Genomic DNA, 24,186 nt, shown 5'->3' on the forward strand with positions numbered 1-24,186 from the left:
TTATATAAACAAAATGGCAGGAGAAACAGGTTCACCAAACAACAAACAAAAATAGAATACACTCCATAGTTCCTTTCCTTTCTACCAATGTTACACAAAAATCATATCTTGTGAAAAAAATATTGTTTGAATCAAAAGGATGTCATAGTTGTGATGAAAAATTTAAATACTGATCAAACTAATAGATACTGATCCATATTCACTGGATATTTACCAAATTCTAATTGCAGAAATGGATTGATCATTGGTAGATGTATAGAAAAAAATGCATATGAATTAGTTTCCAATACCTGTGGGATCAGAAAATGCCATAAAAGATGAATCTAAAACAAAAGAAACTTGATTGACTTCATCTAAACATGCCACTTAATAAAGATTGACACAAGCTGTTATCTCCCTAGATGAGTTGACTACCCAACAAGATCAGCATAGTTTGATGAAAAAGCCACATTTAATAAAAATAAATGAGTAGGTTAAAATCATGACATTCAAATCAAGGCGATACCATAAGGAATATGACAGCAGCAATTTTTTTTTGGGGGTCTAATTCGCATTGAAGAACAGAAGAATCAAAATTCAAGAGCACTTGTGACAAAATAGCTAAGCAAAAGTCATCTGACAATTCAATATTTCCATATTGATCACTGATTATATTTACTTAGAAATGATTACTAAAATTCCGAATTCAGTAACCAATATCAAATTTTTATCCCATCATGTGCATCAAACAAGTGGGCAAATGATCCTCCAAATATAGATATCTGGAGAATTTGCTAATTTATCACCATGTAGTAACATAATTGACAAAAAGCACAAACTTTATATCAGCAACCGATTGCTCCAGGAAAGATTATCGCAACATTCTGTATGTCCAGTAATCAGCTCTTGCATCCATTACTAGGTAGTCAGAAAAGTGAGGATGGATAATATGGTATGAAGAAGAATGTCGTAGAGGAGTCACTTTTCCTAATAGAGATGTATATCTTATACAGGGAATGCCATGTAAAATTCACATAGACAGAAGCAAAGTAGGTGCAAATTGTCAACAGGAAAGATCTTTGAGATGCAAGTGGAGATCCTGAATTCTCAGAGGATACCACAGCCTACAATCTGTAAGTCAGCGAACACATGACATAGAACATAAGGGCTTCGATTAAGGTACAAAATATAGTAGTTTAGCTGAAAGTACAAAGGCATGGCACAATCTTGAAGTGGCTTCCCAAGGCATATCTTATTTTTGCACATACAGCTGGAGGCAATATAAAGATGCAACCCAAAAGGCATGCAATTTCAAGCCACAGACAAATCCGTTGCAATTGAACAGAAAAGTCAAACATGAGATTACTAAGAAGATTACGCCCAATATAAATAAACATAGGTCTTCAGGATATGTATAATCTGGCTAATTCAAACTCGCAAAAGTTCTTGGTTTATGTGGCATAAGATAAAGAAAGGTAGACTGATCTTGAATTCTAGGTCAACAGATGGAAATGGATCAACAATTTGATCTCCTATTGGATCTGAAACGAAGTTTGCACAAGGTTTTCTACATAGTTATTCAAGCAACAAAGCTTGGAGATCAGAAATGTTGAGTGGTTTTCTACATAATCGAAGTGTAGAATGAACCTTGAGTCATCAACCAAAATCAGAAAATAAAACGGGAGAAAAGGAAGATAAATTAGGACTTATAATACTTTTTCTCCTCTAGTATCTACATAAACTGGTGAAACATCCCAATGAGCAGAAGAACAGAAAATTGATATGGGAAGGCCTTGACAACTTTCTTGAGTATAGTCTAAGAGGGGCTACCATAGCTTCCACCTGAAGACTAAAGAGGCCATCATACTGCAACAAGATTAGTTACAATCGAAACAGTTCAGCTATATGGCATAAGCAAACCACAAAATACTGTAAGCATATTGCATGTCATTTCTTGGAACAAAAACCTCAAATTGAAATGATTTACCTAGTAAAGCAATTTATGGAGAACATAGTCCTAATCCAGGAGAGAAGCACAATGCCTGACGAATGTTACTGCTAATTTACCTCGATGTATAATCTTAAGGTACTTTTATTGCATTGGATTAAAACGTCTACAAACTCCTCCAGAAAATCAACTTAGCATAATTGAAATAGTGTGGTGGAAAAAACATGAACAACATCAAGCAAATAGGAACACACTTTTCTGTGGCTGCGTCAATTCATCTGTTACCTAACCGCTTGATTGAATGTGTACAGATCAAAAACCTCTACAACAATTTGAACACAAAAACCTTCATAAAAAATCCTCATAAGAATACTCCTAGAGATACTTTGATAAATACCAAAAGCCACTTTTTGTTTACATGTATACAAGAAGAAAATATGTGAGCAAACTCATAAAAATCTGTCATAGGTTTAGGCAGCAGCAAATCAGATAGCAGAATGATCAGTTTAAAAAAAAGTTGCAGACGGAAGAGCCAAACTAAGTTCACCCCTAATGTGTGATTCATGCATCAGTGAAGATATTAAGTTACCTACAGCATCAGCTGGTGAAGTTGAATATTTACCTGAACTTTCTTGCAAATACAATTCTCGCTAGACTCAACCACCAATTTTCCATATTTATTTTTTTATCGATCTAACGCATGCAAGTAACAACAACACTGTAACAGCTTAAGTCTATTTTATAGAACAAGTAAATCAATATAATATCGATGCACATAGGTCAGTACTTAGTGTTGAATAGACTTGTCCTAGAAGCAAATTGATGGTCATGACTACAACACTGATTCAAGTAATAATGCAATTGAACACTAGTTGATGGCTAATGGTCGATGACGTTATCCACATACCACTTGTACGTATCCGCCAGCCCCTGGCGGAGCGGGATCTTCGCCTCCCACCCCATTCCAGCCAGCTTCGAGCTGTCCATCAGCTTCCTTGGCGTCCCATCGGGCTTCGTCGAGTCCCACACGAGGTCCCCTTCGAAACCAACTACTTCCTTCACCATCTCCGCAAGCCCCTTTATTGTCACCTCCTTCCCGCTCCCCACATTGACGTGCTCCAACCCCGAGTACCGGTCCATCAGGAAGACCACCGCGTCGGCGAGGTCATCCACGTGGAGGAACTCCCTCAGAGGCGAACCCGTGCCCCAGACGACCACCTCCTTGGCGCCGGAGATCTTGGCCTTGTGGAAGCGCCGGATCAGGGCCGGAAGGACATGGGAGTTCTCCGGGTGGAAGTTGTCGTGGGGGCCGTAGAGGTTGGTCGGCATGGCGGAGATGGCGTCGAGGCCGTGCTGGATCCGGTAGGCCTGGCACATCTTGATGCCGGAAATCTTGGCGACCGCGTACCACTCGTTGGTAGGCTCGAGGGGGCCGGAAAGAAGCGCGGATTCTGGGATGGGCTGAGGGGCGAGCTTAGGGTAGATGCAGGAGGAGCCGAGGAAGAGGAGCTTGCGGACAGCGCCGCCAGCACAGCGGAGGGCGGCGTCGATGATGTTAGTCTGGATCTGAAGGTTGACGGAGACGAAGTCGGCGGGGTAGGTGGAGTTCGCGTGGATGCCGCCGACCTTGGCGGCGGCGACGATGACGTAGCGGGGGCGCTCGGCGGCGAAGAAGGCCTCCACGTCGGCCTGTCGGGTGAGGTCGAGCTCGGAGTGGGTGCGCAGGAGGAGGTTGGTGAAGCCGAGAGCGAGGAGCTTGCGGTGGATGGCCGAACCGACGAGGCCGCGGTGGCCGGCGATAAACACCTTTACCGCCGTATCGGAGAGGAACGAGCCGATCACCTCCGTGGCCTCGGATTCGACTGCACCCATCTCGCTGATCCGGGAGAATGGGAGACGGAGGAGATCGCCGGATCCTTGTCGTGGCGGTGCTGCGGGGAGGAGATCGTAGGAAGAACTGCCAGTAATAAATGGGGAAACTAGAAATGGGGAGGGCCATGCGAGCAGCACGTGACCATACATACCTATGCATACAAGGTGGATCGGGCCCAATTTAAAGATCCGAATGCGATTTGGTTTGCATCTTGCGGGTGAACTCGTGTTATCTGAAGATCCGATTGTGAGATCCGAATTCATTTGCGTCCTGCAAAGTCAGTTCCTGCCACGTGGCTCTCTCCCGACCTTTCTTAACTTGACGAGACCCGACAATATCCCAACTCGAAGCGATTGAGATACTATCACCGCCCCGTGCGCTTACCACCACATGCTCCCACTCAATCTATCGTCACACTTTTCCGCCTTCTGCTTCCGATGGCTCTACCGTCCTGCTTGCCTTCGCTCCAAAAGCCGTCTCCTTGCGTCTCCTCCGCTTTCCTTCGCCGACCCCTCCTTGTCGCTTCGACCAAGGGGAAACCGGGTGCCGCCACTTCCCGCCAGAGATGGCGTCGCGGGACAGGGTCGGTGGCGGCGGGACCGATGTCGACTGAGGAAGTGCTTCTGCGTCCAGAGGAGGAGGAGGTGAAGGAGGAATACGATTGGAGGGAGGAGTGGTACCCACTGTATCTGACGGCGGAGGTGCCGGAGGACGCCCCCTTGGCCCACACCGTGTTCGACGAGAAGATCGTTCTGTTTCGGGATGGTAACGGCGTCATCCGGTGCTTCCAAGATCGGTGCCCCCACAGGTACGATTGCTATGTTCTTTCTTGAAATGTGTACTTTGATGATCATTAGAAACTTGGAGTTCGATAGCCATGAAACCTCTTGCTCACAAAATCTTCAATTAAGAACGCAATCCTCTCAGCAAATAAACCAACATAGAAGCAAATCTGAGCCACAATTGACGCAGGAAGAGGTATCAAGCTAGAACTGAATTGTGTAAGAAAGAGGCCCTTTTTGAATCTTAATCTCTTCTACAATGTCTTTGGACAGCATGCATTTCCTTTGCGGTTTTCGCAGGGGCCATCTGCATCCATTTGGATGGAGCTCCTACAAGACCTACTGATCTGTTAGGAAAGCTAAAATTGTAGTATAAAATGCTTACATTCAGGGACCAAACTTAGATGAGTATTATGCTAGAATGCAGAATTCAAGAATATAATTTGTGGAGGAAGAGGTGAGAGATGACAACACTAAGGGAAGTCGAGAGTTTTCATGTGTAAAAGAAAAGAAAAAGAGATGAAGGCATCAGCTAGTTTAGCTGATGAATCCCATCTTCATCACTTATCCTTTGTAAAAGAAAAAAAAATAAAAAGAGAGTTTGTGGTGTTTGAATGGCTTAGATCATATTGGAGATGAGATGGAATGAGCATCTCTTCTGTGGGTGTAGGGGAGTCGGAACAAGGAGCTTGCCATGAAAAAGATATATTTGGTGTTTAATAGTCGAGGAACTCTAAAAAATCAAGGGAATAAAAAAAATGAAAACCTGTACTTTAGTTTAGATATAAACTCTATCTATCTTCTAAATGAATACGATATACTTCATCTATCTTCTCTTAATGTATGTGAACATGTTCCATGGCATAGTTTGTTTCAATGATGCTAATTGGACTAGACATTTGTGATGTACAACAAAACCAAATCTAGAGCTTTTGATCATAAAGCTTCTAGGCTGACATGTAAGTATATACTGTCTAGGACCATGAACCGACCACTTAGAAGGCTAGAACTCATCTTTTTTCATTTTTATGACAATCTTGAATTTATCAGCAGAAAGCAATGAATCGGTATTGAATCTGGAAGGATATAGTCAATCATTAATGTTCAAGAATGATATGCTTATCTTCCTCAAAAGATGATGTAAATTCCATTCTTATTCTGGAGTTCATCGACACATCAGGATGTATTGTCTTAGAAGCGTCCTTAGATGTCCTCAAATGATGTGCAGGTTGGCTAAACTTTCTGAAGGTCAACTCGTTGATGGAAGATTAGAGTGCTTGTATCACGGTTGGCAATTTGGAGATGATGGTAAATGCTTAAAGATACCTCAGGTCTCCATATAGTCCTTTTGTTTGAAACTCTATCATCAATTATTTTGTGAATTTGTTGTATTACTGTATGGCAACTTCTCATCAGTTTACCCTTGACTTAGAAATGTGTCCGTGAAGGACGAAGAGCTATAATTAACATGGAGAAAACACTTCTCATTTGTGGCTGCAGCTACCAGATGGGGCTCGAATTCCTCGGTCTGCTTGTGTTAGAACCTATGAAACTAGAGACTCTCAGGGAGTCGTATGGGTTTGGATGTCGGACAAGAACCCACCAGATGAGAACAAGCTCCCCTGGTTTGAACACTATGCAAGGCCAGGCTTTCAAGATGTCTCCACAATCCATGAGCTCCCATATGATCACTCGATACTTCTTGAGAACTTCATGGATCCTGCTCATGTTCCTATATCACATGATCGAACAGATTTTTACTCCAAACGAGAGGATGCACAGGCATTGTTGTTTGAGGTGACCAAGCGCAGTGGCAGGGGTTTCGCAGGATCCTGGAGCAAATCAAAGCCTCCAGCTCTGACTAATCTCCTAAGTTTTGAAGCTCCTTGCATTCTTCAAAATAGCAATGAGTACATCGACAAGGATGGCACCAAACAGTATGTCTCGGCTCTCTTCTTATGCCGGCCTACCGGGCAAGGCAAATCCATGGTCATCATACGGTTTGGATCGACACTGAGGTCCCCTTTTGTCAGATTGCTTCCAACCTGGTTCTTCCATCAGAATATTTGCAAGGTCCTCGAACAAGACATGGGCTTCTTGTCATCACAGAACGAAATCCTCTGGAAGGAGAAGGCACCAACGGGAAGGTTGTACATCAACCTCAAGTCTTGCGATACTTGGGTTGCCGAGTACAGGAGGTGGAAGGATAAGGTAGGCCATGGCATGCCTTATTTTTTTGGTCATAACTCGTGCTCACTTGCTGAAGACCCTGCAGTTGTAGAGCATGCCCCTGCTGGGCTGACAGCTGGGATTTCTTCTTCCATGCCTGCCAAGGGTGCAACCGGAGACATTCATGCTCCAAACCCTATTAATCGCTACTTCCGGCACATAGTACATTGCAAGGAATGCAGAAGTGCTGTTAAATCATTCCAAGTTTGGAGGAATGCCTTTGTTTTTATGGCTTTTACTTCCATTTCTATGGCCATTCTGGCATCAAGAAGGCAGTGGAAGGCTTTCTTTTTAGTTTCAGCTGCATTTTGCATGGCTGGAGCACATGCATGCTCCTCGGCACTTTCCCTTATCAAAACCAACTTCATTCGGGGCCACAGGAGATTGTAAGTGGAGATTGATTGGATTCTCCTTCTGTAAGATCAACGGATATATTCCACACTGGTTGATAACAATTCTGTATAAAAAGCTGTTGAATCTGATCATAAGTTTTGAATGGTTGTTTCGGTAGTTTCCCTTCTGTGTGCATTCTCAACTTTCTGTAGTCTTGGTCATACTGGTAACATGTACTCGAATTCCCTCATAACATATGATGTGGTGGCTCTCAGTTCTAAGTTATTGATTCTTGAGATATGATATGATAGTTGAAATCTCTCAGTTATAAGGAATTTATTCTCAAACTAAAATCTAAAGAGGCCACTTGATGGAATAAGTTATTAACGTCCTGATTAGTTCGTATTACCTGCATAAAAATTGAGATCAAGAAATATTTTTCGATCTGATTCCTTTAATGTTTAAGTTACTAACTTGAGATATATTGGTGTGGACATAAGTGATAAAAGAAAAAATATATTTTTTTTAATTATCTTAAAGAGTGATAAAAAGAACTTTCTTTTTAATTATGTTAAATAATATTTTATGAAATATTTTATGATGAAACGATCACTCATTTTCACCATTCTATGGTTAGTAATGTTTTGGGCGAGATCACACGTGTTCTAGCAAAGCTTTCTGAAGATTGAAAGGAGAATAAACGGAAAAGAACATAACCGAGAACGACACATGCAGAAGCAAAAGAACGTAGAGATATCAATGTTCACGCTTATTAACCCATCCATGCATGCGTTGGTCGAGGCCTCCGATGCGTCTTCGTCAACCGCGGCCACCCCCGGAGCCAAACCCTGATCCATAACCAGACCCCTCGCCGTAGCCTGAACCAGACGCAGCCCCGTAGCCTCGACCCTGAGTAAAGCCATACCCACCGCCAAATCCATGACCTACTGCGCCACTGGATGATCTCCCATTGGAACCAGTCCATGGATTGTAAGGACCGAAACCAAAGCCAGATCCGCCATTGGAAGCTGACGTTGATGCTCCACCGGAAGCAGACCACGAGCTGGACCCTGATCCGGAGACGGATGACGACGATGAAGAGCCGGCGTTGGAAGCCGCGTATGAAGCTCCGTCGGAGCCGGGGATTGCTCCTGAAGCAGCATATGATCCCGCTTCAGCAGAGGCCCCCGAGCCTGCCCTCGAGCTCGAGCCTGACGTAGAACTCGCGCCGCTGCCGGAACCGGACCATGCGCCGGAGCCCTGCGTCCCTGAGGTCGAGCCGGAGCTGGAACCGGATTCGGCGGCAGAACTAGAACCGGAGCTCGAGCCCTCGCCCGACGCGCCATAAGATCCACTCTGTGATCCGGAGAAAGCATTGGAGCCCGCCTGCGAGCCGCCACCTGATGGCGAGGACGAGTCGCAGTCCGGGCCGGAGCGTGCTCTGCCCCTGCTCGGAGCAGTGTAGTATCCGCCACGGGCGGTTGAATCAGCGGCTGAGCCACTACCGGAACCGACAACATCGGATCCGCCACCGTAGGTGGAGCCACCGCCGGCGATCGATCCACCTCCACCTGCGGCAGACGACGCACCGGAGCCACAGCGAGAGCCACAGCGGTTTGAACCAGAAGCAAACCCGATTCCGTCGCCAGCAGCCGAGCCACCAGCAGGCGCACGAAAGGATCCTCCACCGGCAGAAGAACCAAAAGCTGAGCCAGCACCGGAACCGACAACATTGGATCCACCACCATAGGAGGACCCAATGCCGGCACTGCCAGCGGCCGAATCGCCGCCATTGGCAGCAAACGACCCTGCACCTGAGCCCTGACCATAACCACACCCGTGGCCACAGTTCCCAGAACCGGAAGCAAACCCAACGCCATTGCCAGACGAAGCATAAGAATCCCCATTAGGACCGGACCATGCACCGTAGCCCGTCCCGGCGCCTGAGCCGGAAGCAAAAGCAGAGCCGGAGCCGGTGCCGGTGCTACCATCCAGGCCAAGCCCCAGGCCGACGCCGAGCCCGACGCCGCCCCCCAAGCTCACACCCAGATTTTTCCTCACTGACCTGGCTCTCGCCACGCCCGAAGAAAGTAAGAGCGCAAGGAAGATGGCCATAATAGTCTCGCGAGGCGCCATGGTTAATCACTGGTTGATGTGGACGAGGAGGGCTGTTCGGCCGGAGTATTTATGGGCGGGCGAGGGGTGTTAAACTACGAGGAATTCACATGGCGAGAACAGTAAAAGGCTCGCGAGGCCACGTAGACGTGCGATCGGATTTGGCGGCACGCCTGTTGGTCGCGGCCGTCGCCATGTCAAGCGGGACGATGCCCTCGCGTGGGCTCACCTAATTCCTTGGAGGCTCGTCCCTGGTTCCATTTGGCACCAGGAGCATCGATTCGCTGCATATGCAGGGACACAGACCGGAACATTCTGGAAATGGACCGGACCTAGCTTTCTTGGGCCGGTCTCATCATCTTAGTTTAAGCTGAGGGTTTGAGTCCACATATGACATCTTAGTGTGTACCAGGCGACTCTCAACGAAAACCTCAAAAGCACTAACACATACAAAAGGTCTGAAGATTCTAATAAATGCTTCAATTTGAGCTATCCAATTGTATTATCTACACATTGGCTTCATGAAATTAACATTACAGAACCAGTATTGTTTTACATGATTCAGAAAACATGAAATATAATCCGAACCTATAAGCTTTGGGACAAATCGGGACTAACATGTTTGCAATTGTCAGATACTGTAGATTAGAGAACTTGCATTATACTACAAGTTCGATTTGGCTAAGATCGGCCCAGAGAAGAAACCGGCGAGGCCTGCCGAGAAATCTGGCTTGCCAAGCTGGCTCTTCATTTTCGTAAACAAAGCCACTCTTTCCGTACAGCTTTAGTGCTGCTTCGTTGTCAACAGCAACATGTACGTAAAGATCATTTATACCTGATACAAAAAAATACAGCGTAAATAAATTTTGATATTGGGTGAATTCAAGAGTAAAGGGAGTTGTCTGATTAGGCTGCATCATACGTAGTACTCGTGCTTGCGAGTCTCAGGTGGACAAATCACAAGCATAAAACAATTTTCTAAGGCAGTGTTAGTGGGTTCATGTCCAGAAGAATAATGGGTCACCATTTTAGATTATTATTCTAATAAAACAAAAACAAAAAAATCCTCGTCTCTTTCATGGCCTTCAGACCTTTAATTCCATATGTAAGCTCAATCATTTGCTGATCATAACATGTCTAAGATGATAAAAACCAAACTGGTTTGGTATACTCGATAAAATCTGCTTATGAACAACCAAAAATCTTCCTAACTTCTCATTGATGTTGATTAACCTTCTTTATGTCTTAGTGAGAATGTATTTCACCACATAATGATCAACAAGTTTAATTATTTTCAAAACACAATTATGCAAAGAAGGATAAATATTCATATTAATGACTCGTAGAAGAGACAATTACCCCAACGGCGAGCAACTGCTTTCGATTTGGAGACTATTGCAAATCCCAAACCATTTCTTTGCAGCTCCTTGGCAACACAGACATTACTTAAATATGCCCTCATGAGACCAGCTCCCAGTACCTGTAAAAGTTGCTTAATTGTGATGAATAAATTAATATCAAGTTTCTTCAAAAGAACAAATATGAAGCAATGGAATACTAACTAAAGCAATCAATAATAAATTGATAAACCTAGACACAAATATAAGTTTGGAAAAGCATACAAAGGATTCATTGTTGCTCAAGTTTATGATCATGTAATCAATAACAAATTAGGAACATTTGTTTAAACCAATTACAAATGAGAAGCAAGTGGTCTTTAACAATTGACACAATCTCATGAACTAAATGAGAGCACACAGCAGACAAATTGTACCTTTGAGAAAAAAACATTAGTAGCTTGAAATTGAACCTGCTTGTGAAATTTGAGGTAAACAAGGTAATCTGCTTAAAGGTTATTGCTTTTTGTTTTGAGCAGTCATATGGATCATATAATATTTTACACTTTTCAGCATCCAACATCAGCAACTGCTCTTGCAAAATTAGCTAAATTTATGAACTGTGATGAAATATTTGTCCCACAGATAGCTTTCTCTGTGGAATCTTTAGCCCACCAACACAAATGTATCAGGCATCATGCAACATAACTGCATTCTAACCAATTCCATCCATGTGCATATTATTGAAGATTCATCAACAGATTCCATGCAGAATTAACACGGCAAAAACTGTCATTATAGGTAGCTAGAGAACAAAATGGCAACCATTACCCATTCAGACTGAAAGAATCCCAGTAGATAAGGTCAACCAAAACACTTTTTTTTTACAACAATCAAGAATCAATTCACCATCGAAATACGCTATATGTAGACCATACCTCAGGCCTCTTTCCTGTCAACTCATCAGCTAATTTGAGACATTGGTTGATATCTAGGGTCGCCACAACTACTCGATCTTCTCCATTTTGAGAAAACTGCATATTCATAAAGCACAAGTGAGACACCTTATAAATGCTCGACATATTTTCACTAAAAAATAACTAACTAAAAACTACTTTCCTTTACTTTTCTATTCTAAGAAAATCTTGTATTCGTAAATTATGAGAATGTAAACAGTGAAAGATCCATTAGTCAAATCAAGAAAGATAGAAACAGGAAACCTTGATGACACATGTTGGAAGTATTAAAACCTAAAATTGTCTAGCATATAAACAAGTAATCAGATCCTCATTAGTCTACCTCAGTAATCCATACCTTAGAGAAATGATCTTTCAGACAACAACTTAAGTAGGGAAAAGTAAAATGGCCTAGAACTAAACAAAACATTCACCTTATGCAGAGTGACTGGACATAGCCCAAATTTGAAGGGCTGTTTAAAAGGTGAAAAGTCCAAATAACTTGCAATTGCAATTCATTATCTATAACAGGACACTCGTTTAACTGAAACAGAGCTATTTCCAACTATTCCTTCTCCTCGTAATAATCACAATTCAAAAATGAATTTATATGGCTTAATCATACGGAACTTGAAATACCTGCTATAGTGGCAGTTGAGAAATGCAACCTCATCAATAATCTAACTGTCACCTATATCAAGCTCCATTGACTCAGAAAATGCTATTCATGTTAGAGAATAACAACTTAAAATGAAAATGTATGTGAACTACCAAGACAGAGCCTCAAATAAAAGTGATAAGGGCAAATTAAGGCCCAAATCTCAAAAAAATTATGATTATGCCTACATGATTCTTCATTGATCAAGACACTATTACATCAACCGAAAAAGCTGGAAAACCTATAAAGATCACATGTCAAATTTCGCTTCCAGTAAGGTGTGACCAGTGATCAGAATAGAATGAAACAGAAGTGCTTTCTCCTGTTGGAGGGATTGCATTGCGTGAAGGACAAATACAATAACTCATTATGACAATAATTGCTTGCATGATTGACTTGAGTTTCAACAGCATTGTTTCATAGACCTGCTAAGTTTAGCATCTTGGCTACAGTTCACATACCTTTATTTAAAAAACATTATAGTTCTGAACATAATTTTGAGGGCATAAAAAATCATTGCAGTTTAACTAGTTAGCACCATGCCAAAAACTTGAGGGAGAAACCTGAACTAATACGTCCATGCAAAAACTAAGGTGCATGTGGTGCCCATGCCGACCAGCCGGACTGTCAATAAGTTGGTTCAAGTCTGGTTGGGACCTAACAAACATAAGTAATTTGTTAGGTTGAGTTGAAACAGGTTGGATCAATTTGGGTTCATGATTAAGGACATGTTTTCCATTGTGTTCTCAGACAAATAACTCAAGTGGAATCATATCAGGTGGACTTTCACCTTGTTGTCACAGAAAAACACTTGGCTTGAACTGGACCAACCAGCCAACAGATAAAGATTTCTAGACCAAAGCCCAACCATGAACTGAATGTGCCACCTTAAAAGGGTCAGTTTGGGATTGGTGAAGTGGGATTTCATTTGTTGGTTGTCAAATTTGCCACTTCATAGTTAGCATAACATGCACCACAAGGGCTTCAAAATCAGTCAAATCTATGAGTCAACAAATCATGATGAGTTGACCATCTAAGACCTTGTTAATCAGAGACGTTCTTTTCATAATTACAAACAATTATAATATGCTAAGCCAATGCCTTGGATTGACCCGACGTTTATGGGGAACATTCCTCCTGCATTTTTCTTTGATATGCTTTAATAAATACTTTTTTATTTTAATTTTAGTAGAATTTCACCTATAGGTACTTTATACTTGATTGCGCATTTATTTATACTAAATTGAATATTTATTGTAAGTATCTTAGTACAAATCTTGAGCACTTTTTAAAATATTACTTAGAAGCGAGGAGGAGTAAACCATATAAAAGGATGAGGGGGCAGAACTGCAAATCAATTTACTAGCACATGCATTATATGCACTTATAAGCTCTTAAAATACACAACAAGATTACCTGATTAATGATAACAGATCATTGAGAAAGTATTTGTGGATATTGAAAAAGCACTTTTTATTGCAAAGGTCCTATGTGATACATTGAAACAAGGAGCAAGAATAAGCTCCTGTTCTGTACTAATTGCGTGTATAGAAACAATAGTGCAATATGTTCTTGATACATATGCGATACTCCCCTGAATTCATAGGCACCAACATAATAAAGATGCCAAAATTTTAGTTTACGACAGCAGTTGTAAATTATAGTTCATAAAAAGATCATCATACCATACATGCAGAGCAAAGGCCATCGGCATGGCCTAACAATGGTGATAACGGCAGTGTGGCATTTATGCAAGAAACTCTTTTGAATCCAATCCTTTTACCATCAATGCGATCCTTCAATGCTTCAAACTCCCTCTCTTCCAGATGCCTCCTCTGATCCTAACAGAACTTGAAAACGAATAAATACCATCAGTATCACACACATGAGCTACGAAACCTGCACTTTGCCGAACAATTAAAGAGGATTACTTGGACTTGTTTTTCTCCCTTGGAAACCCTAAGTTCAAGACCTATGAAATGCCAAATTCAGAGACCAACTAACTAATGGTCGAGGATATCAAGCACCAAAACCCTATTGACTATAAATTTGGCAACGACCATCAAGAAATAGATCGAAGGAATGACAGGGACGAAGATCCAGAGATTTCGGAAATGCTCACCTGGTCACCGGATGACTGGTCAAACTCGTCGTAGAAGGTGCGAACCCGGAGGCGGACGGCCGCAAGGAGCTCGTCATCCGACTCGCACTCCTTCACGGCCAGAGAAGCCGCATCGAGGGCCAGGGGCTCCTGCTGGCAGAAGCGGAAGGCGGCGGGGCTAGCGCCGGAGAAGCCAGCAACCTCGAGAGACGGCCGGATCTGCGGGGCGCAGAGGAAGGGAAGAGCCCCCAGCTCTCTCCAAGACGCAGAACAGGTGGCATTAGGTTTCGGATATGGGAGGATCAAGCGGCGGTACAGATGGATCGGGGAAGAGAGGAGGCGGCGGCGGTCGAAGTGGCGACGAATGGGCCGTGTAGCGGCGGACGAGGAGAGCAGCGCCATCATCGTCGTTTCCTTCTTCGATGGTCTTCTCTCGACCTCAACGCACGAAGAAGAATCTCGTATTTTAATTTATTTATATAGATATAGATGGATAAATAACATGAGATAGTTAAATGAGCAGCCGAGGCGATTTCTCACAAAGGTCCCCTATTTAGGGATTTTTTAATATGGTATCTTTTTTTGTATTTTCCGTAAATTATTTTATTTTATTAAATACTTCAAATCTTATTAAGTAATGTTTTAATTATAACTATGATTAGTATCCACAAAATTTTAAATTATATTTAATATATTTTTATACATATTAACCTCAAAATCAATCAACCTAAGATGGTGGGAGGGCATCGCCATGCAATATCGTATCGTACCGGTGTTTCGAGGTTGACTGTACCGATGTACCGAACGATACATCCTGGTGTACCGAATAATTTTATATATTTTTTTCATTACTATAGCACTATAGCACTGCTACAGTGTTATACTGTTGCACTATAACGATACCGGACCGCGTACCAATATGCCGTCGGATTGGTACGTACCGTCCATACCGAATGGTACCATTCGGTACTGCATACCATGGTCGTTGCTAAAAACTTTACGGAGTAGATTATAAATATTGATTTAAATATCATTGTAATGTTTTATATCTTATGAGTGATGATAGAAAATTTATTAATAATTGACACGGATCATCACATAAGATCTACATCATTTTTTTTATCTATCTACGTGTAATGGAAATGATAACAGAGAATATAAACTTCCTTCTCGTTTATTATGATAAAAATAGAAACACAAGTTTTTTCTCTTTGATAAAAAAAAATTTATTATTAATTTTTTTCTTTATTCAAAAGTATAAAAAATATCATAAACAAGAAAAAAGATAACTGCTCGAGGAAAATTATTCTAACTGACATTTGAAAACTTTAATTTTGCTAACTTAGTGTTAGTTGGAAAACACTCCTCGCCTTGATCTTCGTGGATCGAAGACCATTTCAAAATCATTTCGAATCTATCTCGAGCTATTTTAAGATATCTTAGAAGTATGATATTTATTCATTAAAGATGTTTCTATACTCGGGTTATGACCATGTTGATTAAAACGTCAGTAATAAAAATCGTATATGAATCTTTAATGACAGGTGCTCCATTCGACAACCAATTTTGTTCGTTTCTTGGTGATCATAGATAGAACTGGAATCTGATTTCTACAGGCAATTTGTGTCCCTTTGGTCTTCGTAATCCATGCTAACAATCTGATACATCGATACACAGGTGATTTCCATGCCTGCTTATCTTCTTTAGCGGCGACTGCTTGGGGCAGGACCGGGTTGAACACGGGCGAAGATGGCTGTTGGTGGAGCCTGTCCTTTGTGTTCGCGTCCACTCTGTCCCCGCTCGGCCTCCACGATGTCGCCATCGTCTCTTCGAGCCGTGCCTACCTTGTGTTCGACCGCAGACAACGCCATGATGAGAAGCCAATGTCATTCGTAGCAAGGTACGAGTTGGGTAGATGTTGTCATGATGAGACACGTAGACGTTGTCTTCTCTGCCTGGCCTGTGTGCTCACCGAGACAAAGACGACGGAGACCCAGTAACTCGATCCAGTCAACTCTTGGTGTTGCAATCGACGCTGAGGCTCTCATGCTTTTAACACGTTCAGGATTCCAGGAAGTCGTCAAGGGCGGGCTGGAATCGTCGCATCCAAATGATAAATCGGTCAACGTCAACCCCCTTCGCCCTTTTCTCTCACTCGCCGTCCGTTCCATTCTATCCCACTCTCCTCTCGGCTCTCGTCTCTCTCTCCCCATAAGGAAGAGCCAAAGGCTTGTAATAGTTCTGATTTGGCAGGGATAGATGACGAGGGATAAACGGGGATTGGGTTCGGATACCAGCGAGAAGGACGATTTGCACCCGGAGAACAAGCGGCTTAAGGTCCCCGCACTTGCGAGGTAAAATTATCGGAAACATGAAAAAAGTGCTATTTTTTTTTTTTCTGTTTCTTCAGGGAAACGTTGTGATTCTTGGCATGTTTTGTGATAGTTTGAGGATGATTTCTTACTTCCCAAAAGATCTGCAAGTTCTTGGACCACTAAAATGTTGCATTTGGTAGGGAATTCTATGTGATTCAGGTTGAATGTTCTGAGCGATCCTTTAGCTGCGAGCTAGAGGAAGGACATCCAAAAAATTCTTTGAAGTTGGTATCTTCTAGCTGAGAAGATCAGAGTCTCTTCCTTGCTGCTGCGAGCTACTCTTTTCTTGCTCGTGCATCCTTCGCATTCTCATTCTTTTTGGAAGAGAGAAAATTTGATGTGACCAGTTGAAGTTTTTTACCCTTAAATGTCAATCATGCCAAACTAGTTCCATCAATTTGTGTCAGAGATTGGACATGTTACTATTCCAGGGTCTCGAACTCATCAGCAAGGGGCTGAACATTGATTAATTGTGTAATTAGATGAAGTTGGTTTTCCTGCTTTAAGACGAGAGAGCCCGTCGTTCAATAATACAAAGAAAAGACAGCTTGGCTTTCTCTATAGTCTATGGAGAATAGATCTTTAAACAAACAAAAAAAATGCTTGGAAAATTTTAATCCATTTTTACCCTTTGAACGTATATCAAAGCATTTATATGTTGTTCACAAATATTAATAGCTGATCTATCTATCTCTTTTGATTATTCAGCTATTTCAGAACGTTTTTTCTTGTCATTAAACTTTTAGAATCTTCATATGAATTTTTATTCACTTTTAAAATCCATTGTTACCCTTTGAACATATATCAAAGCATATTTATGTTGTTCACAAATATTAATAGCCAGTCTGTCTATCTCTTTGGATTATTCAGCTATATAAGTTAATTGACCGACAGATGCTTGTTTTTTTTTTCTTTTTGATTACATGTTGTGTTCAAAGTTTTGTGCACTTTGCAGAGTAATCATCGAAGCCTTGCAAATGGATGGTCTGCAGAGAATTTGTTCATCACTGGAGCCCATCATTCGTATAGTTGTATGACATATGCTTATTTCATGTCAGATTTCTTGAAACCATATTTAATGTGAAGTATTCTATAATTGGTGATCTAAGTTAGCAAATTTATCACCACAAGGGCTTTTCCTGCACCGTAGTTACTGGGAAATATTCTTGGTGAAATTGGCATTTTATTGGCATTCTTTGTTTCCCTCATATTATTACTATATTTTAAACTCCTACTAGTTTCCTTTTGGAACTTACCAATGAGGTTTATGCCATATAGTTATAGTGATAATATTCTTTTCTAAACTTAAAGCAAGCATTCCATCTTCCTATTTACTGCTAACTGGTTTTGGTATTTCTGTTGTTAGCATTAGATAACTTATGTGATTCATTTTTTCTTGCTCGTTTGTATTTAATGGAATCAATTAAATATTTAGTTAAGTTAAATATTTAATTACAATTGATGTTAATAAAAAGCTTGCCTCCAAGAAAGCAAAATATCTATTTGTGCAACACTTTTCAAAGAGAAATGTGTACCTTATTGCCTTGTGTCTGATAATTTATCTGTTATTTAATCTTGAGTATTGTAGGAAACACAAATTAACTGTAAGAAAGGGGACACATATCTTTTGTCACTGCCTCTTTTAAGTGACCTAAATTTTTATCGGTAATATGATTCATTTCTTCTTTAACCACGAATCTGATTCTGTCTTATCATGTTTTAATAGGTCAGCGAAGAAGTGGAGCGAGCTCTAGCAAAGTTGGGTGCTGTTAGGAATGGGGAAAGGTACAGACGCCATACTATATTGATCTAATGGAACCTTTGCTATTAGTTGGTGTAGATAACTGACCATAGTTTTACATAAATACAATCTTTTCCCTTCTACTAAATGTTTTAAATAGAGGTTATATTATAAATGGCGTGTCTGCCTACTTTGAACTAGGTTTAATAAATTCAAAACAGAGACTTATGGTTGGACATTGTGAGAAGTTGCATTGGGTTGTACTTGTAATTTTTTTAAGCTTAAACCATGCTTTCAAATGATTCAACAAAAAAATTGTTGTTCAAAAGCTATTGGATTTTGAAAATATAGAAGAAACACTCATTCTAAGTGGGACATGACTTATAGACCACATGATACACTTGTCTGCCACTAAAATTATTAATGCCACAATCTATTTGTGATATTGAGAGGAAGTGGAATTTAGAATGTTAAACTAAAGAATATGTGGGATAATTTCATTATGATGTTTACTTTTGGAAGGGACATTTATCCACTCAAGCAAAAGTTTGGTGGCTGAAGTTTATCAGTTGTTCATTGTTTGGTACCATCTACTAGAGCTTAGCAAATCCACAAATGAGAGATTTTACGACTTTAATTAGCTTGTTTATCTGAAGTTGTACCTTTGGAGTTGTTTTCTTGGTTTGCCCTTTTTCATATAAATGAAGGTGGATCCTTAGCAAGATTTATCATGAAAATTGTAAACCAAAATTGGATATAAGTATTTCCTAAATAAGTGAAGTGCACTTTTGTTTAGAGTATCTATTTTTCTTTTTTAACCTGGCTTTCTAATTCTGAGGTGCAATTTCCTACAAATTCAATAACTATATGAGTTGATGATCCTAGAGAAAAGTCACAACAATTCAAGTTGGCTGATGTCTTAAGGGACTGTATGCTAAATGATGATTAATAATAAATACATAATAGATTAAAATAAAAATAATCAAGAATTATTCAAAAGTATTGGCTAGCTTAGGTATACACACACACACACACCATCTAAAACACCAATATGGTTATGCTGCTTCACTTACCTAGAACCATCTCAAAGACACAGATTCTAGCTGCTTCTGGGCATTCGAGGCAGCATGTCTGAGTGTATTTGCTACATACTCGGTCAGATTCATGTCTGAATTTACCATTGTCTTACATTATTCTTCAAAGTAATTTGATCTCCAATTTAAAGTAGAAAAATATGTTTCAACTTTCAACAGCTTTAGTCAATCATCGAAGCAATCAAACAAATATTTAGTGGCAAGTGATATCAAGTCTTCATGATTATCAATTATGGCATCAGTATTACTTCTAGAATCAGTAATGAGCTGCTAACTAAATTAAATGTACATCCGAGCTATGTTTATTCTAACATTGTCATTAAGCTTGCTACCCCTTGAGTTGAGAAATATGTGATTGGTGATAACTAGGGAGCACTCATCCATGTCAAACTACTATAGTACTCCAAGATTGGCACCTGAGGGCTTCTATTATGTTCTGAACTACCTAATTGTATACTTCTGAAAGCATTTCCTTTTTAATTGATCAGTCATTATTTGACAACGGTAGCATCATCTGCAAATACTGCTGTAAAAATGCCAATGCACTTATAACTTCTGTAATATTTGGAATCATATTTTCTCAAGCCGATTTCAGAGTCTTATCACTAGAATCTTATTATCAATACTAGCTTAAACTAAGTTTATCATTGTATGAGCTTTTCTTATGAGAGAGTTTTGTGCAATGTGTTGCTCATTCCTCACCTTGGTCTTTATTAATGGAAACTATGATTGGTAGTATGTCATATTTTAGATGAAATTAATAGGTCACTTGCAGTGTCTGTTACTAGGGTAGAAAAATCATGTTCTCGGCTAGCGGAATATTCTCTATAATGTTCCAGAATTATATATTACAAATGAAAAATGTAGGTGTTTGCCCAAACAAATTGAAGGGCCTGATGGAAGAAATCTGCAGCTCCATTTCACCACTAGGCTATCCCTTCCTATTATTACTGGAGGAGAAATAGAAGGGGAGGATGGAGCAATTATTCATATAGTTTTGGTTGATGCAAACACTGGCTGTGTTGTGAACTCAGGACCTGAGGCATCTGCAAAATTAGATGTTTTAGTTCTTGATGGTGATTTTAACTTTGAAGATAATGATAGTTGGACAGAAGATGACTTTAAGAGGCATATAGTCAAAGAACGCAAAGGAAAGAGACCACTTCTGACAGGGGACTTGCAGGTTTCTCTGAAAGAAGGTGTGGGTACCCTCGGAAAGCTTAACTTTACTGATAATTCTTGTTGGATCCGGAGTAGAACATTCAGGCTTGCCTTGAAGATTGCCGCAGGCTGCTGCAAGGGTACTCGTGTACGCGAAGCAAAGACAGAAGCATTCATGGTTAAGGAACGCAGAGGTCAATGTACGCCTGCCACCCTTTGTCTTTGTTGATTTCCTTTTCATTTGGATACATATATTTTTTATTCCTCAAACATTTTTATAGTACACAAGAAACACCATCCTCCTGCTTTAGGAGATGAAATTTGGAGATTGGAAAACATTGCTAAGGATGGTTCATTTCACAATAAGTTGAATACAAGTGGAATTCAAACTGTTGAAGATTTCCTAAAGTTTGTTGCTAGAGATGCACAAGGACTGCGTGATGTAAGTTTTGACATATGGTTTCTTCAGTACTTTCTTTTTTATTTTGTCTTTTTGTCTAATGCATTCGTCATGTGATTCTAGATGCTTGGAAGCAGTATGTCAGATAAGATGTGGAGAAAACTTGTGGAGCATGCAAACACTTCTGTTTTAGGTGGAAAATATCATGTATGCTATTTGGATGAGACAAGAAATGTTGGTGCTGTTTTCAATGATAGATATGTGTTTTGTGGCCTAATTGATGGGGGGCAGTTCAAATCAACAGAATGCCTTATCGATGGTCATCAGAAGGTGAAGTATATCTGCACATCTTATCTTGCTGTTATATATCATTGCTTGTGGTATTTCAATTACTGTTCATGACAGCTACTGATGTTAATCTCAAATAATCTGTGTCCTGGTATATGACATTTTCATGTGAGATTGAAGAAAAATCAGTTTCTATGACTATCCGTTTTCATCATATGTACTATTTGTAATAGTTTGCTAAAAATTTGTTTCATAGGGATACTATTTTGGTTGTTACAGAAATGCTACTGCTTTAAACTTGTTTGCACAACTCCCCAATCTACCAATAAATTATCCTAGGTCTTCTACGTCATATGAGTTACACTTCTTGAAGTAGTTTATTTAAACCTTGGATTGTAAGTAATATTGCCAAACTAGATCATGTATCATTAAATTAATTAAGCCTTAGAGAAATGAGTTTAACTGGCTGCATACATTGACCCTCCTATTTGGCAGGGGCCTCATGCACTGAACCACCCCAAACCTTGAAGGAACAAGTATATTTTAATGGTGGCGTTGTGGTTCGCTACATATTTATTCTGTAGAGGATAGCGAGTGTTCAGCAGACTAGTTTAAGCTGATATAGGCTGAAATATAACTGCCATCTTCTGCTTGCACATTTTCTCCTGGTTGTTTATGGTTGTTTCATTTTCCTCTTAGGTAGATCCTACAAGTCCTTAGACCACTGTCTAATACATTAATAATCTCTTATTAAACAAGTGGAAATAGATGTTAAGAAGCAGTATTGCTGAAATCTCATTGGAGATGCAAAATATAAACATGTAAATCCTCCATGGTTCATGGTAATGAATGTAAATTGGCCATTCCAAGCAAATGCCAAATGGAACTAATGAAATATAAAAACTTGATGTTTGCCATTAGAGGGAGGTTTGACAGCTTTGACTTATCTAAACAATGTTTTTTACATCCCTAAAAATAAATGATGAGCTACCATACCCTTCTTAGATGGAGGTAAATACCATAAATTAGCTCCTCCTGTTCTGCTGGTTTTTTTTTTTTTTTTTCACAAGAAGTACATCAAAATTTAATTAAATTATCAATATAAGCTGAGAGAATGATGGCATATGTCCTTTATCCATTTCAGGATTTGGCAGATAAGTTGGTCAAGAAGGCATATGACAATTGGGCAGCTGTTATCATATATGATGGTAAAGACCTTCTAAAGGTTACAGAAAGTGAGACGGCTTCTGCTTCACAAAAAGAACCTCTGTTGCCTTCAGCAGATTGTTCTTCTTCATATGATCTGCAAGTCTCTCAGATTCCTAATCCAGAGCAGTGTCCAGTTATCAGAGATGCAGTAGCAGGTGAGCCTTTCAACGTCACTTAAGTACCAGATGACTAAAATATTCATAGTATAATTGCTTACTGCCATATTGGTTGACCTTGAACTTAAGTATCAAAATACTGCAGAACATTTCCCTTTTTGGCCTTTTATGTATCTCTCAACTTCTTCCCTGCCTTTCGGGGACTTCAAATGAAGTGTGCAACTTTACAGACTTGACTATGACTTTATTTTCCTCGTCGTTCAGAAGGTGTTTCCACAGAAGACAACACTGGTCTTCAGCCATTCAACCAGACTGAACAACGTCCAGATACAAGCATCAACCATGACTGGCCTCAACCGGATGCCCACTCTACAGATGACTTCCCAGATTTTATTCGCTCGATAAGCCAGCCATTGTTCGAGGACATATTTCATTCACTTGATGATATCTGCACGGGTGGAGCTTCCACAAGCCTCCATGGTGGATTTGACTTCTCATCGTGCACGCCTTTGTGGTCGCCTGAATTCAACTTGGACCATTATCAGAACAGCACATCCGGTAGAGCTGTTGGGTGGCTTAAGATCACTAAGATCGCTGCAGCTATAAGATGGGCACTTTTCATCCGCAAGAAGGCTGCTGACAGGAGAAAAGCTAAGCTTGTTGAGCTAGAACAGTAGCACAATTAATGTGTATCATAATTGTGAAACTGGTCATTTGGTACTGCTTCCAAGTTATATTATTCGGATACATGCATGATCATGAATTAGCTTCTCAGTTCCAGGATAAACATCAGTTAGGTCATCAACCAAGATGCTTAAAGTTGTCATGGGACCAGTTCAAATAATGAGAATCTTGTGTTGTTTGAGTTCTTTTAAATAGGTTTTCAGCAGTACGATCCAAGGTGGCATGATATGGGATCTTATGAACAGGTGTTTTGACTGTTTGCTGCTGTAAGAGCTATCAAGGCTGGGACTGCTGTTCTTGAAAGAGGCAGAAGGAAGCAATATTACTATTATATCAACATCGCTGCAAAAATGAGCGATTAATGGAAGATGAAGTGTTTCTTCTCTCTCTCTCTCTCTCTCTCTCTCTCTCTCTCTCTCTCTCTCTCTATATATATATATATATATATATATATATATATATATATGATCGTACGGGACAATTGATCTATTAACTTATTAAATCTATATCAGAAAAGTATTCAAATTTTTACGAGTCTCTTCAACTCTTCTTCCAAAAACATTGGCCAGTTTGCCGATATGAATACAATGCTTCGAATACGACCTCTGAAAAGAATCGATTGAAAGTAGCATGAGAACACAAGACAGCAATGAAGAGAAACACACCGACCGAATCAATTAAATACTCTCTTATAGAAAGAAGAGTGTTATTTGGAGTTGGTGATGGGTGAGTGAATGAGCCACAGCCCTCCATCAAAATGCGTGCAGAGAGAATAATAATAACAATACGATCGCAGAGTCCACGTGC

General features: G+C 40.4%; 5 protein-coding genes across 7 annotated transcripts; 2 read left to right on the forward strand and 3 right to left on the reverse strand.

Moving 5' to 3' along the window:
• Positions 1 to 1,790: 1,790 nt before the first annotated feature.
• On the reverse strand, positions 1,791 to 4,063 carry LOC135660542 (probable GDP-L-fucose synthase 1). 2 transcript variants are annotated; one of them, XM_065176395.1, is made up of 2 exons: positions 2,835 to 4,063; positions 1,791 to 1,845 (listed from the first exon to the last, which is right to left on the reverse strand). In XM_065176395.1, exons 1-2 carry the CDS (start codon positions 4,061 to 4,063, stop codon positions 1,806 to 1,808), a joined length of 1,269 nt encoding a protein of 422 aa, XP_065032467.1. In that variant the 3' UTR covers positions 1,791 to 1,805. The 2 variants fall into 2 exon arrangements, with proteins under 2 accessions (XP_065032467.1, XP_065032468.1); XM_065176396.1 differs by lacking the exon at positions 1,791 to 1,845 and having other exon boundaries at positions 2,649 to 4,063.
• A 174-nt stretch (positions 4,064 to 4,237) lies between these two features.
• Positions 4,238 to 7,331, forward strand: LOC135660510 (protein TIC 55, chloroplastic-like). The gene is made up of 3 exons (XM_065176392.1): positions 4,238 to 4,608; positions 5,811 to 5,913; positions 6,083 to 7,331. Exons 1-3 carry the CDS (start codon positions 4,238 to 4,240, stop codon positions 7,199 to 7,201), a joined length of 1,593 nt encoding a protein of 530 aa, XP_065032464.1. The 3' UTR covers positions 7,202 to 7,331.
• On the reverse strand, positions 4,793 to 14,776 carry LOC135660584 (GCN5-related N-acetyltransferase 7, chloroplastic-like). Of its 2 annotated transcripts, none has more exons than XM_065176398.1 (5): positions 14,333 to 14,776; positions 13,896 to 14,051; positions 11,535 to 11,630; positions 10,619 to 10,739; positions 4,793 to 4,912 (listed from the first exon to the last, which is right to left on the reverse strand). In XM_065176398.1, the coding sequence occupies exons 1-5, from the start codon at positions 14,714 to 14,716 to the stop codon at positions 4,827 to 4,829; spliced, it is 843 nt and encodes a 280-aa protein (XP_065032470.1). In that variant the 5' UTR covers positions 14,717 to 14,776; the 3' UTR covers positions 4,793 to 4,826. The 2 variants fall into 2 exon arrangements, with proteins under 2 accessions (XP_065032470.1, XP_065032469.1); XM_065176397.1 differs by lacking the exon at positions 4,793 to 4,912 and adding an exon at positions 9,719 to 10,094.
• Positions 7,799 to 9,310, reverse strand: LOC135660526 (uncharacterized). The gene has a single exon (XM_065176394.1). It carries the CDS (start codon positions 9,278 to 9,280, stop codon positions 7,964 to 7,966), a length of 1,317 nt encoding a protein of 438 aa, XP_065032466.1. The 5' UTR covers positions 9,281 to 9,310; the 3' UTR covers positions 7,799 to 7,963.
• A 1,476-nt stretch (positions 14,777 to 16,252) lies between the features above and the next one.
• LOC135660610 (calmodulin-binding protein 60 C-like) lies at positions 16,253 to 23,571 on the forward strand. Its single transcript, XM_065176399.1, has 9 exons — positions 16,253 to 16,471; positions 16,565 to 16,665; positions 17,642 to 17,717; positions 18,413 to 18,471; positions 20,389 to 20,882; positions 20,964 to 21,124; positions 21,206 to 21,412; positions 22,515 to 22,734; positions 22,960 to 23,571. Exons 2-9 carry the CDS (start codon positions 16,571 to 16,573, stop codon positions 23,370 to 23,372), a joined length of 1,725 nt encoding a protein of 574 aa, XP_065032471.1. The 5' UTR covers positions 16,253 to 16,471; positions 16,565 to 16,570; the 3' UTR covers positions 23,373 to 23,571.
• Positions 23,572 to 24,186: the final 615 nt, after the last annotated feature.

Source organism: Musa acuminata, chromosome BXJ1-4 (assembly GCF_036884655.1).
Source record: "Musa acuminata AAA Group cultivar baxijiao chromosome BXJ1-4, Cavendish_Baxijiao_AAA, whole genome shotgun sequence".
In the NCBI taxonomy this organism is placed as follows: Eukaryota; Viridiplantae; Streptophyta; class Magnoliopsida; order Zingiberales; family Musaceae; genus Musa; species Musa acuminata.